This window comes from Lepisma saccharinum, chromosome 26 (assembly GCF_977018435.1).
Source record: "Lepisma saccharinum chromosome 26, izLepSacc3.1, whole genome shotgun sequence".
NCBI lineage: Eukaryota > Metazoa > Arthropoda > Insecta > Zygentoma > Lepismatidae > Lepisma > Lepisma saccharinum.
Window position 1 is genome coordinate 27,074,549 of NC_139254.1, and position 18,805 is coordinate 27,093,353.

Consider the following 18,805-nt stretch of genomic DNA (forward strand, 5'->3'; position numbering starts at 1 on the left):
CAAATGAAGCTATTGACAAAACATTTGAAGTACGTTATGGTCAATAATGCCAGACGATTCCGTGCAAACGTCAAATCGCGCCTAACTTCAATCAGTGTTGCCAAAGCTCAAAATATAAATAGTGACCCTCGTAAATAATAAAAATCAAGAAAATTCAAAATTCTAGTATTCCACTTCTTCCAGTTAATGTAATCATGTCTGTTTGTCATGCATCTGAAAATCCTACAAACTCTATACATCCATACAGAGAACTGTGTTCAAATAAATTCCAAGTATGAAGTATGATTGTTAGTGTGTGGGTCAACATAATGTTAGGTATAATTTGCATCACTGTGAACATGGAACTTCCAACTGATACTGTTTCTTGCATATTAAGAAGGCAATACTGTTCAGCAAATGCAATGAAATTGGGGCTCCCATTGTAATCTGTATGAAAACTCTACATTTTTTAACACAAGGCAGCAACCAGCATTGTGTATATTTTTGAGGGTGCAATATTTATCCCTTGCAACATGAAATGGTTGGATATTTCACAACATTCCCCCATATTCTATTCCTTTTCAATGTAGGTGCATGTAGATTACAATAAATGGAAGCACTGATTTCTTCACATTGTACCTTATTGTTCTTTCTCAGATTAAGTATTTCTAATAATATTCTTTGTATTCATGAAAACATGATTCTCTTAAAGTTAATTGCTTGCTTAAAGTATGGGAATGTAGTAAATCAGAACATTAACACGTATGACATTTATTCTTATCTGAAACTTTTATATCCATTTTCAGGTGCTCCCCCCCTAAAGAGGAGAAGAACGAGTGCTACGGAGACAGTGCACTCAATCATTTGAGGCACTGCAAAAGGAACACTTAGAGGCCAGATTGAGACTGGCTGCTGCTGTTGAAGGGATAAGGGATGCCCTTCAACAGCAAGCGAAATCCTGCGAGAGGATTGCGGCAGCTCAGGAAAGAAAAGCTGCCGCAGAAGAAGAGAAGGTTTCTACATTGAATGTATTAACAGATGCCATAGTGGCTCTACTACCTCAAAGGCTGGGGTAACTTGGGGGGGAAAAAGTGAAATAAAACGTAGCCCTTTAATTTCTGTGTTTTATTAATTACATTTTTACATCATTAGACATATTTGTGGTAAACAAGGATTCAAAAATTCAACCCAATTTTTTTCTCCTTAATTTGGGTCAAATCTGGTTTCAAAACTGCACTTTTTAGAACTAACATTAATAAACCTACACTTTAAACACTTTTTCATGTAGTCAACATTTCATATATTATAAATCTTGATGAAGAAACACAAAGGGAATGGTTTCAGGAAATTCAGGTATATTGATGTTGTTACTCGTACAGAGCTACAAAATTTTGCTGTTGATCCAGCTGCATCATGATGATTGGGAAACTACTGGAAGGGAAGAAATAGCTGCCCTAGTTGTGAAAGGTTCAGGTAAAAGGGTTTTGCCAACCAAAATGTTGCATGGCAGGTTTTAGCCCTCAAGGGGCTGTTGTCCCAGGGAGCTTAATTTTTTTTATCTTATACTTTACCAATAAACATTCGAAGAGATGGAAAATATCAAACTTTAATGTGAACTAAAGTAATGAACTTATGCATGTTGTGGATTAATATAACTTCATAAATGCAATATTTTATTTAATGTATATTAAACTAAATGTTCTACATGAAATATCACTTCATGTTACAGCTCGTGTTGTTTTGCAAACTTCAGTTAGTGATCTCTCACCAAATTGGAATTGAGAAATAATTTGAATCCATCAAGATCTGTTGAAATCATCTTACATTATTTGTTCATTGAACATTTGGAGAAATAGTTACCAGGTCACTAGACATCAATTTATTTTCCCCGATGGTGCAGTGGTAGTGTCGTCACCTTGTAATCAAGGGGTCCCGGGTTTGATACTCTGCGGAGGCACAAGTGGTTCGGATCCCACTTTAAACTGTAGGTCGTCCCAATTAGCCTTACTGTGCATAAAATGGACTTAAAACAACAAATCAATCAGTTTAAGCTAGCAACAAAAAAATATGCAGGCTTTTTATTGTTTGCTGGTGTGTGCATTGGTGGAACCATACATGAAGTTTGGAAAATTATTTGTGGTAACATATAGCTGTTACCACTGTAGGTAAGTTTTAGATTTTTTGCCCCCATAAATTTTGACCTTAGGAGTTTGAAACTTTTATTTTGTGGGAGGATACATTTTGGTCCTAATTTGGAATTTAAGCATAATATCTAAGAATTATGGATACTGGAATTTGGACTCCAATTAGTCTGTGTGGTGCCTATGTATCCAAAAATTCTAATTTAATTAAATGATACATATATATTAAAAATATATAACTTAAGCAAGGTGGCTACTTGCTGCTTCTCCATGGAATATTGGCTCCTGGAATTATGCGTAAATTTTTCTCCATAGACGTGAAAAGTTGCAACTTTTATTAATACAAATTCACACAGAATTCCCAGTAAGTAGCCAGCTTGGTTACATCAAAATTGAGCTTATTCAATTTTGTGGTAAGCTATGGTAACCACTTGCTTTTAGTGCGTCTCCAATTTTTTTTATTGCCATGAGAACAAAAGAGTGCTGTTTTCTGCACTGCATTTGAAATTCTATAAATACAAAACTTGCAGCTGTTTTTAACCCTTCAGTAGACAGGTGAAACTGTTATGCAAGTTAATGGGTTGCGCCTGTCCTTCACCAAAAAATTTAATTAAATTAAAAGCATATAAAAACTTGTGTAAATAAAATAGCCATTTGTTTGATCAAATATGTGTATTACTAATCGATACATTATTATGGAAACATGAAAAATCATGATTTTTAAGTTTCCCACGCAACCGTAGTTTCACCTGTGTACTGAAGTGTTAACACTACAGTGTTAAAGAACTTAAATATCAATTTTCATGTTTTTATAATTATGTATTAATTAGTAATACACGTATTTATTCAAACAAATAGCTATTTCATTTACAAAAGTTTTTTATATGCTTTTAATTTAAGTTCTTTAACACTGTAGTGTTAATCCTCCAGTGCACGGGTGAAATTGTTGTTACATGACTGGACGGATTGTGCCTGTCAGGCACCCAACGCAATTTTCAATGAAGGCTTTGAATGTTACGCGAGCAGACGAGTTGTGTCTGACAGGCAAATGACGAGAGCAATGCCTTCCCATTCGGTGACAGCTGATGGACTAAATGCATGATTATGAACAATTGACTCATGGCAACCGCAACTAAGAGCACACTGAGAGACACAGTTGTATCTCTCTGCTATCTATTGGAAAAAACGAGAATTCAATTCATTTGTCTTGTTGCATGCTTCTCAGGCACAACCCGTACACTAGTGTTAAAACCCATTATCATTATGAATTCACATTGCAAACCAGATTATACAGATTTCAATTTAAAGAGTAAAAATGCATGATGTTGCCACATTCAACACACATATTTACATCCAAACTCAAGTAACAATAATTTTTAATTTGATAGTGTAGCATATATCATAATAGAGTAAACAACAATGAGAAAACCTTTCATGTGCAAGACTTTGAAAACAGTATTCTGACGCTGGTGCAGTGTTAAAGAAAATAGTGACTTTCACAGGTGCAGTTAAAGCAGTTTGACCTTACATCCCCTTCTGGATTTTTGAAAAACAAGTGTGTATTGTACAGAATGTGTAACAGCTAAAGGAGAGAATAAGAAATGCCTTTATGGATGAGGGGTTCTTGGGAAAACTGCGACAAGAACTAGAATGTTGATGGCATGTGTGCCACATAATTTGTGGAAGCCACATTGAACATTTATAGACATTCATATAAACTTGAAGTGTTACTGATGGATACACGGCAAATATCATTCTTGTATTCCATGCAGTTTAGTCACTTCTGCTTTCACTTTGTTGCACCAAGCTAAAAATTTTCCCCATTGACTCATATTTATTTTTCCACACATAACTAACTTTACATTTTCTATTCCGAGAGCAAGTACGAATCAAGATATTATTGAAAGCCCAAGGTAAACACTGCCTACTGTTTTTATCTGTGAAGGAAACACAATTTAACTCAAAAAATTGTGAAACATTTATTTCTTCTGCAATATTATACAATATTCTGCAAATACAATATTATAATCCATAAGAGGAAACACAAATATGTAAAACAATTCAGAACAAACATGTCAAAGAGGAGTAACAGTAGATACAGGTCACCTATCCAAGAAATGGACAGAATTTACGCTGTTCTTTAAAGAGCAACCAGATTACACTTTTCCAGACATGTTCTGTATATTAGCCTTATGGCCGACACATCTTGAGCATTTCGTAATGTAAGAAAATACAGGTCACAATTTAACAAAGGAAAATCACAGGGACACATGCAACTGCAACTGAAATTTATTGATCAAGACATTGAAAGAAAGAAAATAAAATAAATTTTATGTGGAGGGCAACTTTTCCCCAAACAGGTTTTATATGTGCCATATTGAAACACATTGTCAGGGTTAGCTCACATACAGTCTAACAAGTTTTCTAGCTGCAGAAATAATTTAATGTATGTGGTTCTAAATGTATAGCATCTGCCATGGTCATTTCATGCTGAAAGTTAAAAACTGCAGTTTACACAAAGATGCAAAAATGACCAAAATATGAAAGTATACTACACACTGTATTTAATTGGTAGATTATGACAACAAAAGGCTTTTATGGGTACAGATATCCTACCCAGATATTTTCCAGTTTTCAAGGCAAACTTTCCAAAAATTCAAGATTGAAGCAAATGTTTTCCCTATTTCAACCTTGCGTATTACCACCTTCCACAATCCACCACATATGTATTAACAATATCAAGGGTCTGTGCGATTCCAATGTATCCAAAAATTCTAATTCAATTGAATAGTATATGTACTTAATTTAAGGTGCAGAGTTAACATGTGCCATTTCGTACACTCAAGACTTCAAATAAATCTTCACACAACAGAAGTCACAATGTTACAGAGTATAACAATGTACGAAAAATTGTTAATTGCATAATATTTCAAATGTTTATCAACTTCAAGATATCTTGCAATAATCTTCTGTGTCATAAAAGATTGTTTAGCAAAGGACTCGAACAAACCAAATGAATTGAGAGTTTTATTTACCAAACAAATTATTTTCCTTTCTCCATAAAAACAGACACTGAACTGTGAAGATCTTGCTTTAGGGCATTCATAAATATGTATAAATTCAATGGGATTTGGATAATAAAAGTTGCAATAATTCATGTCTACGAAGAAAAATTCAAGCTTAATTCATGATGTGAGTAGACACCCTCAGGCACGTATCCAGCAATTCCTTTCGGGGGGGGGGGCTCAACACCATTTTTTTAAGGGGTACAGTAAGAACCTCACAATTGTATGTTTAAGACCAGTGGTGGCAATTGGGTTCCAAAATGGGGGGGGGGGGGGGCGGAAGGCGTTGCAAGGAAAGTTTACTTTCTCTTGGTAGCCAAGGCTTAACATTAAGAGGCCATAATTTTCAAGCAGAAAAATAAAAAATGGGGAGCAACTATCCCTTAAATCGTTGCCACTGTAAGGCTATCATTTTAATCAGAACGTGAAATCGGAACATTTTTTACCACTCGACCATGCATTAATAATGTGTGCCGGATCCATCTCAGTATGTGTGTTTGTCCATTTCTTCTCATCAGGTATAAAAACATCTATGGTATCTTTGAGTGTTTTTACGAAGCTGTTACACATGCACGGGATGGACAATCCACTCGCCAACGTGAGATTCAAATTGTGGGTTGCGAACTGGAAGCAGACAGCTCTCGAATATTTCTCTCTGATTCGAGCCTGAACACCACTAACATGTCTTGTCCTCCCATGTTTGCAGCTCTTATAAAAGCCGAAGCCCACCAAATTGTTCAGATTCAGGCCTTAGCACTCACAAGTGTTCAAAAATACCTGTCACAGCTTCCGCTGTCTTGTCATATATCAGCATGAAACAAAGGAAGTCTTCTCGAATACAAGTGGATCACGAAACAATTAATACACAATGAAAACCCTTCCGTTCCCAACACATCTAATGTTTCGTCTCCCAGTATGATCAAATGCTTACTCATTTATCTCCAGTGACGTGCACAAGGCAGGGTTGGTGAGGTAATAACTTATTCCTGCAGGTTTGAATATGATCCTTTAGGGTGCTGTCGTCTGCTTGCCTTCACACCTAACCTTAACAAGGCCCTAATTTTCCATCCTTGTGACATGGATTTTCAAGACTTAGGAAGGTTTCAGACCGAAGGGACACGCGATACATGTTGATTGGAATGGGCCAATCAACAGCAACGTTTCACACCGTAGCGACACAAAAGGCCGCACAAACCTAATCTTCAGGCGACACGGTGTGAAATCTCCCTTATTAGGCCACTGTCATTGTTACCTTGAAGTAGTAGCTCTTGTTGACCACAGAAAAAAATTATCCTCAACCGGTGATAATGCTCCTCAGTTTTCTTCTCTCTCCTATATTTTCTGTGCTTGTTCAATATACAGGCAACACCTTACGATTTGATATACACAGGACATGTACTATGTAGACATTTTAACGAAAAATCGGTTGAAGTCAAGGATGACTAGGTGGCTCAGTTGGTAGAGCCCTGATGTGGGTCCTGGTAGAGCCTGCAATTTCCGCCTAAAATGTCTACATATGCAACATCTTCTTGCTTTCTCTTCTCGACATTCATAAAATTTTCGGCTGTCTCTTTATGGTAGTTAAGTGTTTGAATGTGTTTCGAACCCAGTAGGCTTAAACAAAAGTATTTTTTTATATCATGAAATTCTGACTGCATATATGAAATTTAGTTCTGGCAAAACTAAATCATCACTCAAAACTTTGATTTTCAGTTGATCTATGCAGTTTATTTCTGTTTTAATATCCGGTACTGATGAAATATTCACTTTAGAGAGAGAGAAAGAGAGAGGGGCCTTGATTTCTTCGGCCCTCGAACCGAACTAGCACTACATTGAGGCCCCCGAAGTTCTGCTGTTGTCAATGTCTTCATTTTCGAATCACTACATCTTATAAAGCAACCAGAGGATGCTGACTGATCTGATCCCCAATCGACTGTATGAAATGTCACACTTACCTCTGAAATATCATTAACCGATTCTTTGTACAGATCAATCGAAAAATTGAATCGGCGTATTTATATCCTCATTATATTGTAGAACGTTCCGCAGATAAAACGATTCGTTAATATTGCCAGTAATTGTCAAAATGGCACTATCACACACAATCTTATATGGACATTTAGAAACAAAAGGTGTACTCGTATTGAATATGTCAACACTTGATGGGAGGTCATTACATTGCATAGGAAGTCTGTAGAAGAGAGATATTTTTTGAGTTTTCAGTAGGTTTTCCTGTGTAAAACAGGTTTGTGTTATGTGCTGTGTCCATAGGCACTCAGAAGTGGAATTTCTGAAGGAGAGTGTTGTAGCAGATTTTGCCATTGACAATTTCGTATAGATAATTGAAGTCATTCAGCAACTGATACTGATAGGGAGTCTGTAAGTGTTGACAGGATAGGAGAAGCGGTGTTGGAAAATTGCGTAATGAGGGAATCCTGCAGCGAACTATGGCTAGCGGAAAGTGGAAAGCTGAATCGATTCTAGAAAGCTGCGTGGGACATGCCATCGACCAGACTGAAGAGCAGTATTCTATTATTGAGGAAATGTTTATTTGGGAAAATTCATGTGCTTTCTTCAATGGACCGATTCATTTCACTTAATTCGGAATACTCTGACAAAGTTTTAGTGCATGTAAATGCATAAATGAGACATTAGTGTACATTACAGCTGCATGTGCATATTATTGTATAAATTTATGATAATTTCTAGGCAACCATTCATCTCAAGTTTATCTCTTCCATTTGTTATTGCAAAGATCAAGTATATGTATAAATATCCCAGCATGTAAAACATTACATCCACATTTTCTTCACACAATAGTACAACTTAATTGAGAATTGTATTGTAACTCTTCTGCACTGATGAACTGATGACAGATGAGCATAAATAACATGTACCACTACAACTTCAGAACACAAAAAAGTAACAGCACTCTTACCTAAAACCCAAGATGTGGTATTTCCATTGTCATAATCTTGCATAAGATATCTCCTAACACTAGAATTTCTCCACACAAAGCTATCATGGGATCTTCCAGGATATATTGCAGAAAGAGCAAGAATATTTTTTTCAGCATCACATACCTAAAGAAAGAAAAGTTTTAATTGACATATAAAATTTATTCACATACCATGATCCTCTTACACTTACTTTTCATAATGTCAAATATAGAGTAAATGAATTATTATGAAACTATATCTTGACCACCTGGTAAGTCACCTCTTCAAAAGAGTTTATTGCCTCCCAATGACAATCATAATCTTGTGGCCTTGCAATCAAAGGGTCCAGGGTTTGATACCCAGTGCAGGCACATAAACATAAACTGTAGGTCCAATCCCAATTATCCTAGCAGCAGGGGCACCGACTTGTCAAAATTATTGGGGGGCTCTGATCACTGAAATAAATTAATGAATGACTCACTCTCCCCCTTTTTAAAGTTTTTTCCTCAGTGTTCGGATTCTCATAAAAGCTAGGGGTGTGCGGGATCCCGAAAAGTTGGGACCGGGATCGGGAAAAAAAATTTCCCGTCCCGATCCCGACTTCGTTAAATGATTTCCCGACTTTTCGGGATCCCGAGCAGTCGGGAAATACCAAATGCTCATTTTAAAATGACGTTATTTCTCGACGTTTTCTGCATTGTCAATTTCTAGAATTTATCGGAAATTGTTAGTTTTTAATCCAGAAATCAATTAAACTGAAAATGACGTGTAGGATTCAAGATTTTCAGAGCTTCGGAAAATTTTGAACATTTCCCGTCCCGAAAATTTCCAGACTTTGTTGGGAAATTGAAATTTTTTCCCATCCCGATCCCGTCCCGTGCACCCCTAATAAAAGCCCATGATTCCTCAAAAATATCATTTTTTTTATTCACAGGTCGAATGCAGAATATTAATTGTCCACGGATGGATATGTCACAAGTTTCGTCAACCATAATAGCAAAATATTCCCGACTTTTAATATCTGCTACCATGGAGTGCAAAACATATCTCCCTAATATATCAATGATCTCGTTCTGAATGTCATATGAACGCCATTTGTAGCCCGAACGTCCCATCCACTACCCTAGTTCATGCACAGCATCTTTTGAAACTCTTTTTAGAAAAATTTTAACAATACTCATAATTACATACTTAGTCTATAGTAATAAGTCATGTGTTTTGCTGTCTCTGGTCATAGCCTCCCCAAAGCTGATGGTTTCGCGGTCTCAGCCCCCCAAAGTTGATGGTCTAGAAAATTTTAAATGTGTATTTAAAGTTAAGTTCATGTGGCACAATTCAGAGTAAACTTTACAAGAGAAGCAAAATAATACATTAGATCCTCTTAAGCAAAATTATTGAGGTGGCTCTGCCCCCTCATCTTTAACATTGGGGGGGCTCGAGCCCCCCCAAGCCCCATGGAGTCGGCACCTATACCTAGCTGTGCAATTAACCCATCAATTCAGGATAGTTTAAGCTCACATTTAATTCTTGCAATAAATATTATTGACATTTTTGGAATCTAAAGTGTTGTTTTCTTAAAGAGAAAGTGAACAAGAAAATAGAGTTGTAAAGGAAAGGAATACATCATGGAATGAAGCATACAGTTGTTCACTCAATCTTTACGTAAGTAATTTATGAATACTTGAAAATATATTTTTTTTTTTTACAATAAGTGACTTCATTTTATGAACACTTACCACTTGAACATTTATAGAATGAAAATTCTTCCGATTTACATATGCATGCTCTGGAAAATCTGGATCATTTACAGGAGGTGGAACTATAGCAACATGTATATAGCAACATCCACAGCTCCCAAAACTCCTGGAAATTGGTATTTTGTCCAGAATCTGGAGGAAAAAAAATAGTTGAATGCCATAATGTTGTAATCCTATCTTAAAATAATATGAAAATGAAGGCTGCTCCTTTCAATTTTAATATTATTCCAAACAGAAGACTCTTGTTGTTAAAGTTAAAATTAATTATCCAAAGACAGCCATGTCAAATTCAATTCATAATCTCTCCTGGCTGCACATATCAAACCTCAAGCCCTTTAAGTCCAAAACTAAGAGATTTGCCTCCGACAGGGTGATTCAAGTGACTTCTCTTGCATCATCGGTATATTATATAAATTGCAGTCCCCAGAAACTCCCAAAAATTAGCAACTGCAGGGGGATGCAAAAAAGGGGGAAATTTAGCCTCATCCCTCTTTACACACTATCCTGATACATTGATTACACAATTACATGAATGTATGTAATTGTATCAAACTATTTAAATTACAATCCTTATGTGTTGTACTTTTCTTCAAATAAAACTGAATTGTCTTTCCCTTCTGTGATACCATTTTACATATTTATTTCAATAAACTGTTTATGGACAATTCTACTTTCGTTTCCCAGAGATTTGACACTTTGTTTTAGAAACCAGCGTTTCAATGTCCAATTTCTTATTGTGTGTAAGCAGGGAGAGCAGCCACTGGCTGAACTTCTGCCATGAATAAAGAATTTCTAATTCTTAATGCAGACAAGAAACATTTCTCAGTCATTTTTGATCATTGAGCTGTTTTCGCTGGGCTTTTCCATGAGAAAATTAAAATCTAGACAACTACATACGTATCGATAGTCCTGCATGTAGGACAAAGCAGGCCGAATTAAGGAATGCTAGGAGCCGCATGTGGCCCTAAGGTTCGAGACATGGCTGCCCAAAGAGACAAACAGAAATGGTGTTATCATGTTTTAAACCCTTTTATAATTATCTATGCAATAAATAATTTTTTGAAAGACAATTTCTTGCAAACCAATTTTCCTGTAACACTAATGAACATGATTTTAAAAAAAAATAATATGCAACATGCTCACCCTCTCTTCACTGCAATTTGTTCTGCTAGTGTTCTGGGGAATTTTACCCACCGCTGAGCAAGTCTCTCTACAATAGCATGGCACACTTGCTTGATGCACCTACTGACTGTAGCCTGGCTTACACCTAGTGTGCAATCTGTTGCCACTGCTAACTGATAGCTGCCTGTGGCAAAAAATCGCAATGCTATCAGAACCTGTAAAAAAAGAAAATATATTCCTGCTTGTTTAATGCTTTCCATAAAATACATGTACTTGCAGTAGACCAACACATCATTGAAGATTAAATATCTATTGGGGCATTCCACAAAAAGTGCTCCTACTCCATGTCAATAACAAAATGAGTTAGCCTGTATTCATATAATTTGCATATTTCACCAAATATATATACAGCGTGTTTGGCTTATATGTATAATAAAAGAAAATTTTATAAGGTAAAAAGTATTAGTGCTAATGAGAAATGGTTGGCACCATTGAAAAGAGCAATGTTGGAAATTTCAAATCCACTCAAAAGCATGTGCAACGTGGAGATAAGTAATAAATAAAGTAACGAGCACTGCTTCGACTCGAAAAAAGTTATTTATGTTGCAAGAACCACCTTGAAAATTACCTTTTGCACTTCTCATGGACAAGATATTCTCCGTCGACAAGCGACAATAAATATCGTAGAAGTAAATTGGAACCCTAGTAGAATGCATTTAGGGACTTTATTTTAATGCTAAGGGAACCAAACCTAACCTGCCTAACCTAACCACGAAAGCATATATTGAACAAAACCTTAAGTAATCTCTAAAACTCTGCAGTATCTGTTAACAGACATACATCGAAATCGAATCATGTAAAAATTGCATTCGTAGCATTATGAAATCACAATAAAACAAAAGGAACTTGAGTCTTGATTTTTTTTTTCTGAGCATGCGCAATCCTGGTTAAAGAAATGGCAACATACAACCTAAGTCTTATAAACACACACATTCAAGTACAGCATAACACTTACTGCAAAATTTCACTTCTACTGCATGGTTTCAACAAGGTTAAAATACCGTCCTTTTCCTCACATATAAATTAAATTATTCGACGTCATTATATAATCAATGCACAAATATTAACATCACTCTTACTCACAATACTAAAGAGAACGGTTAGAGAAAAGTGCTGTATTCTCAAGTAATGTGTGTACACACACACAGAAACAACTGCAATGAATTATTTCCACCTCTTCCGTAGACATGTGTTCATGTAATAAGTACGTCATTTTCTCTTTAAAAATTACAAATTTTGTCAAAAATTTATGGTGGATGGATATTGTATGCAACCGTAAGGATTATATGATGAAAATTAAACATGACACAAAGTGAGATTTTGGGTAACACTCACGAATAGACTGCTTTTAAATTCACGAAACACAAAAATTGTGTACCAGGATTTCTCTCGGTCTGGAATTTAATTCATTGCCTTGCACCCACCTGTTAACATATTTGTTTAACATACGTCTTGCAAATTAGTGCTTATATTTAGAGTACAAGCTTAGGTTTTAAGATTATAATAATAGAAATCGTAATTACTTACCTTACGATCTTTCGGAATTGCTGATAACCTAGTCTGCCTTGGTAGCGATGGTGACAACTCTTCAATTAAATTTTGTGCCAAAAGTTTCGATAACCGAAACATGGCAACGAACTTATTTGCAGAAAGTCCCCATGGATTTACACAGTTTGCACCTAGTAGCCTTTCTACTTCTCGACGATCCTCCTTTTCTTGCATCTCCAACACCAAGAGTAAACCTAAATATGCGTCCATCTTTAAAAATCTAGCAGCCGGGTTTGGTTTCGGTTGGGTATCACCTGCCGACTGCTAGTGAAAACTGCAACGGTATGTTTACATTTTCCTCCTGCACAAGCTTTGCAAATGCAGGTGAATTGCTTTATTCTCAAATCATTTCCGAGAGCCCCAGTTACAACCTGAGGTGCAGATGAAAGAGCACTGCTTTGAAGAACCATTGCATATACATTAGTTTCGTCTGCGTTTACCGTGTTATTTTTGCCTATCATAATTAAATGCTCCGACTCACAAGCTAGGGACCGAACGGATTTCAAGAATCGACTTGTGCACCGCGCAACTGACTTTACTCGGCAATCCAACAGCCAGCTAACGTAACGAGTTTCAAGAATAAGCTCCCTGGACCGTACGTCCGTACATGCCATGAAATTTCCGTACATGTACGGTCAGAACTGTATGGTTGGCAACGCTGCGCTTTCACCACTCGATATTCCTCCTCCTCCTTTGTTGGGACAGAGTATATAACGAAGGTGAAGCTATGCTGAGAACGAAGCATTTAATTATGATAGGCAAAAATAACACGGTAAACGCAGACGAAACTAATGTATATGCAATGGTTCTTCAAAGCAGTGCTGTTTCATCTGCACCTCAGGTTGTAACTGGGGCTCTCGGAAATGATTTGAGAATAAAGCAATTCACCTGCATTTGCAAAGCTTGTGCAGGAGGAAATTGTAAACATACCGTTGCAGTTTTTCCCCCAAAGAGGCATGCTGGTTTAATAATAACACTGGATAATAATAGAATTCACAATTTCATCGAGACTATCTTCACTGAAATGAAAAGGGATGTAACGTAAACCTGCATAATATTGGATACTTTTTTAAATCAACATAATTAACCCACGAAAATGAACAGAGATGCATAATTTTTGGGTAATATGAACTATTGGTACCTTACCTTTTGCCTTGTGATGTGTTTATCTAGCTTATTGTTCAATTCTTTGTTGTACAGTACAAAATTAAAAACAATGCAAATTTGAGGAATGGAAAAAAGCCATCCTAATATCGGATAGTGGGTATGCTTAATATCGGATAGGAATTTAACAATATATAATATATATATTAACATTATATTTGAAATAAAATTACATCTCATGATAGAAGCAACTTATTATTTATTTTCAAACTAGTGTATTGGTTGTTTTGTAAGATATTTGTTTTATCCTCCATGTTACTAGTCTGACCCCCCACACTTTACCTCCGCACTCGAGGTTCGGTGCACTTCGTACTCGGCTCTGATTTGTCTAGGGGTATCTTTGTTTGTCCGACAATGCACGTGGGTTGCAACAAGTCAACATAATTATAATTAACTACAAGAGACGACGGATAACCTTTTGCGAAGACTTATTGATCAGGGGTTAAATTACCTTGTCCAACAACTGTGAAGTAAAAAAACTGAAATTTTGGATATTTTCTAAAGTTTAATTAACGTAAATTTGAATATATACAAGTCGTATCCGAACGTTCATTTCTCTAATTATCGGGCCAAAACTCTAATTTTGATGTTGGAAATCTCTATTGTTTGTACCTGGATGCTTTACATTTCATGAATTACATAGGGAATACGCTTGTCACAAGGTAGGCTCGCGTTACTCCAAGAAACGTCTTAAGAGGCGCGAGGTCGCCCGACGTGTACATTTCTTAACCTCCACGGTGACAAGGCACTAGGCTGCCCGGCGCACCGTAATTACTTCAAAATAACATCCAGTACAAACTACCACTTTTCCTGTAAACTGGACACCAAGGCACTAGCTTGCCCGGCAATCAAATCTCTTACTGCATCCGTTGTGGGAGATCTGTTCTCATATCCGAGCTGAAATAAGCAAAACAGCCTATCCCTTCCACGACTCAGTTCCAACAGCCGACCTCCCCCACTCTCATCTGGGAGTTCAAATATGTTTGGTTGGTGTCCGTTGCCAACGACCCTTCTTTCAAAATTTTTAATCTTTAACAGCTAAACTGCCCGCCTTTTTCTTTGAATGTTCGAAACATGAAGAAAGAACAGAGAGCTACATGGTTTTTATACATGGAATATATACAAACCTAAAAATGCATAATAAATTGAGATACACTTATCACATCCTACATATTTTTATTCACGTAATTACCTAATTAATTGACATATTCATAAATATTTCAATAAGGAAAAAACACTGTTGCCCTGACATGGGGGCATGGTAACATGCATCACTTGTACTCCTCACCTTGGAAAACGTGTTAACTGGATCAGTTTAAAATCAGAAATAAAATTGACAGGTATTATTCATCATTTCGTCAACATGTTTTCAAGCGATTTTTCTTATCTTACTCAGTAAACTAATGTAAATTCAAAAACAGGGAAATTTCATGGAATAATTTCAGAACATGTTTAGTCTTGACAATTTCATAAGATAAATGTTGAGAGTCAGAACAAGAATATATTCTCTTCTTATATTGAAGCATTCATGTTTTTCTGAACCCTTATGTCATAATAATAATCATAATCATGTCTTGATCAGGTGGCCAATCGGGTGGGCAGAGGCGCCATCCCTGATTTTACGCCTACTCATTCATCCTCTTTTCTCCAAGAATTTCATTTGTTTTCAAGATATCAGGTCGTGCTCAGGAAATTATTTAACATGAGTTGTATTGTGATGGGCACTTTTGTTGTTCACACTTTAATTTCGTTCTACATATTAGGTACATATGTACATATACATATATATTATCGTACTAAATCACATTTTCAAATACTGTTTGAATCTGTTTGATATGTAAGCCCTTTGTTATGAAGCGAAGAAATGTTATAGTTCATTGTTATGCTAATTATTATAAGTGTTGCAGTTCAAACTGAAGGCAGTTTTTTTTATTTTTTCTTGAGAGAAAGCAACACTAGTAAGGGGCAAATATGCATACTTTGCTCCCCCTCACCCTGGTGCTTGACTCTCTCCTGGAAAAATACTCTGGTTATCCATGTATACAAACAAGCTATTCTTTTCAAACATCCCGTTGTTGTGCTAAAATCAAGTAAAAATGAAGCAAGTAGCTCATATTCTTACATTGGTACATTATCATGTATGTTTACTAAATGTTGATTGATGTATTTGATTTATTTAGTGACTAAAACATATGCATGTTTTTTGTTTCCTTTATTTTCAACACCATGCCACCAAAATTTCATTCTGCGCCCCCTCAGCACCCCTAGATGATTATTCCTTGTGCTGTTGCTGTCTAAAAATTACAGTATACTCATAAATGTGGTCTTACCTGGAGAAAGTGAAGGTAAAAAGGTAAAGTTCCCTATGCATATAGATCATGCCACGAAGGCACATTTAGGGAATGTGGGGGTAGAGCCCCACACATTCTCAATCTCGGCCCTTTTGGAGGTGATGTGATCAGCAAGCACCGACTAGATCACCGTGGCTCTAAACAGGAGAAAGTATTCTTTAAAACTGATTTTTACTCTCCTTTCCATGGTTTGTTAAGTGGTGGTAACAAACGCTAGAATAACACAAAACCAACTTCAATTTGCCAATTTTTAATTTGGTATTCTTGTGAAAGTGGTTCAGTATCTACAAATATAAAATAAACACTGCTATGTGCACACTAATTTATGTTAAATGTGTAAAACTAAGTAAAGTCTCAAGATGGTGTAGTTTGCTACCACTTCATAGGACGTTGAAAACAGTGATACAATTTGAACGAGAAAGTGTAGTGTACATTTTTATATTAGGGGGAATAACTTACACTAAGCTTTAAGTTTTCTTCACAATAAATTATATATGTATCACAATATAAACAAATCTCTAATTTAGTTATGTTGGCCCAATGTAAAAACACCTGTTGTCCTTACATTGGCACCACAGCCAAAATTACCATACTCCAATGGTATGTTTTTACATGTGGCCAACCACTTATGTGTTGGTGCAACCAGATTTTTATTCCACGACAAGCAACTATTCTTAATATTGGTATAGGTAGGTTTCATGTGACATCAGTATGCTCACAGCTGCCAACTTTATTTGTCATTTGCATGGAAATATCCACCATGTAGCGTTTGTTACATCTTCACCAATTGCACTTATGTTTAAATCCTAAATGTCTGTGTTAGTATCTTCCGCCCTTTTGCTTGAATTCCATATGATTACAAGAACTGGCCGCAACCATAACTACTCAAAGCCACAATGCAACAGTTTATGATGTAGGTGAAGCACACCTAAGAAAAGGAATTTGTGGGAGTAATTACAAAGCCAGCAAGTAGGTTTTATAAATCTAACTTAAAATAAGCATATTAATCAACAGTAAGTAGGAATCATTACTTCTTGAAACATTAATAGCTATGTACATTTTCTTTTTATTTTAGGTTCAACATTATGAAAAATTATTGCTTAATTCTTCTCTTAGTTTCTGCAACTACATTTTGTGAAGGTAAGAAAGGTAATCTCAATTTTTTAAAGTTTCTTTAAATCAATTCTTAATTCCGTTGGGGCTAATTCATTTCGGGGAATTCCAAATATGACAGAATTACTCTCCAAATCTTACATACTTTACACTCCTGCATCCAATCAGGTAACTATGGTTCACCCCTTTAGGCACAAGGATGCTACCTACCATCTGGTGATGTAATTACATATTTCCCTCATATACTACTTACATATACTGGTTGGTTGTTTGATTTGGTGTTTAGAGTCCACTTTATGCACAGTAAGGCTACTTGGGACTGGACCTACAGTTTAAAGTGGGATCCAAACTACTATGTGCCTCCACTGGGTATCAAACACTTACATATAATGTACAATATGTTACTTGTCATGTTATATGTATTGAGTCAATGTAATAAAACTACAAATTTCCACAACATGTAAATTAGTTTTAATAGATATTCTGTCTGTAATCCATGTGATGGAATTACCTTAATGGAAACCTTTTCAACAAGTGCATGCTAACATTTTCCAATTTCAGTGAATTAAGACCTTTTGTCTGAAATATTAAAAATTGTTCAATCAAGCTCATCATGTCAGGTCAAGGCAACTGAAATTGTATTTGTATTATGATACTTAATTTTTTTTACAAAATAGTGTGCCATTTTGTTTTCAAAAAAATATAATGAAGCCCAGCTAAAAAGTCCTTTTAATGATCAAAATATAATATTGGTCTTCTGAACAATACCATGACATATGACAAAAAAAAAAAAATATTTAGTATCAGGTGAGACAGTCAAAAAGTGACTTGAAACAAAATCCACAAATTAGGAAACTACTTTGGCAGGATTGTTTGCCTAGCCCTGCATTTCATTTACTGGAGTGTCAAAAACATGAACACGTTGTTCAAAAACATACAATACTGGTTTATAGGCAACTTCATTTCAACCATGATCTTCCCTATCTAAACAAAGGTACAAGATTTCTTGCACGTCTTATCTATTCATATTCAAAACTTCATAGCTGTCAGGGTCTTAATCTGATGCTGATGAAATCTGTGCAGCATATTAATGGTTGGTCTTCTGACCAGCATAGCCTGCCAAAACAAAAGCGACAACTGTAAATGAATGACATGCTGGTTCATTAATTTCTGTATCACTGGAGAGAAGCCACTGTCATTTCAGGTCATATTTCTGACAGTACCCTCCAGAGCATTGGGCATATGGTTTCATCCTTTTAATGTCCTGGTCAACAACTATGATGTTATGTGCTTCTCTAATACCTGAAATGCTGGATGAGAGAGCATTCCATCAATGTCAGCAGTAGGAAATAAAGAACAGAAACTACCATGAAATTCAATCACACATGCCACACAAGAAATATTAAGCATGCATGATACACTTTCTTGACCACATGTTAACTGCATCCAAAAACAAGCAAAATTCGGAAGGCACAGGCTATTCCGTAGGCTTTGAAAGATCCTTCAGTAGCAACAGAATGTTTTCATGATATCTGCGCAAACAGGTTGTATGAGGAACATGAGCCA

The 18,805-nt window shown here is 36.0% G+C and overlaps 1 protein-coding gene across 1 annotated transcript in view; it reads left to right on the forward strand.

Moving 5' to 3' along the window:
* The window catches only part of LOC145979775 (uncharacterized), a 240,510-nt gene that overhangs the window by 23,514 nt on the left and 198,191 nt on the right, over positions 1 to 18,805 (forward strand). The window contains exon 2 of the mRNA XM_083112754.1: positions 17,202 to 17,266. Coding sequence (XP_082968880.1) covers positions 17,212 to 17,266 — 55 coding nt within the window. The 5' untranslated portion in view covers positions 17,202 to 17,211. The remainder of the gene's footprint in view (positions 1 to 17,201; positions 17,267 to 18,805) is intronic.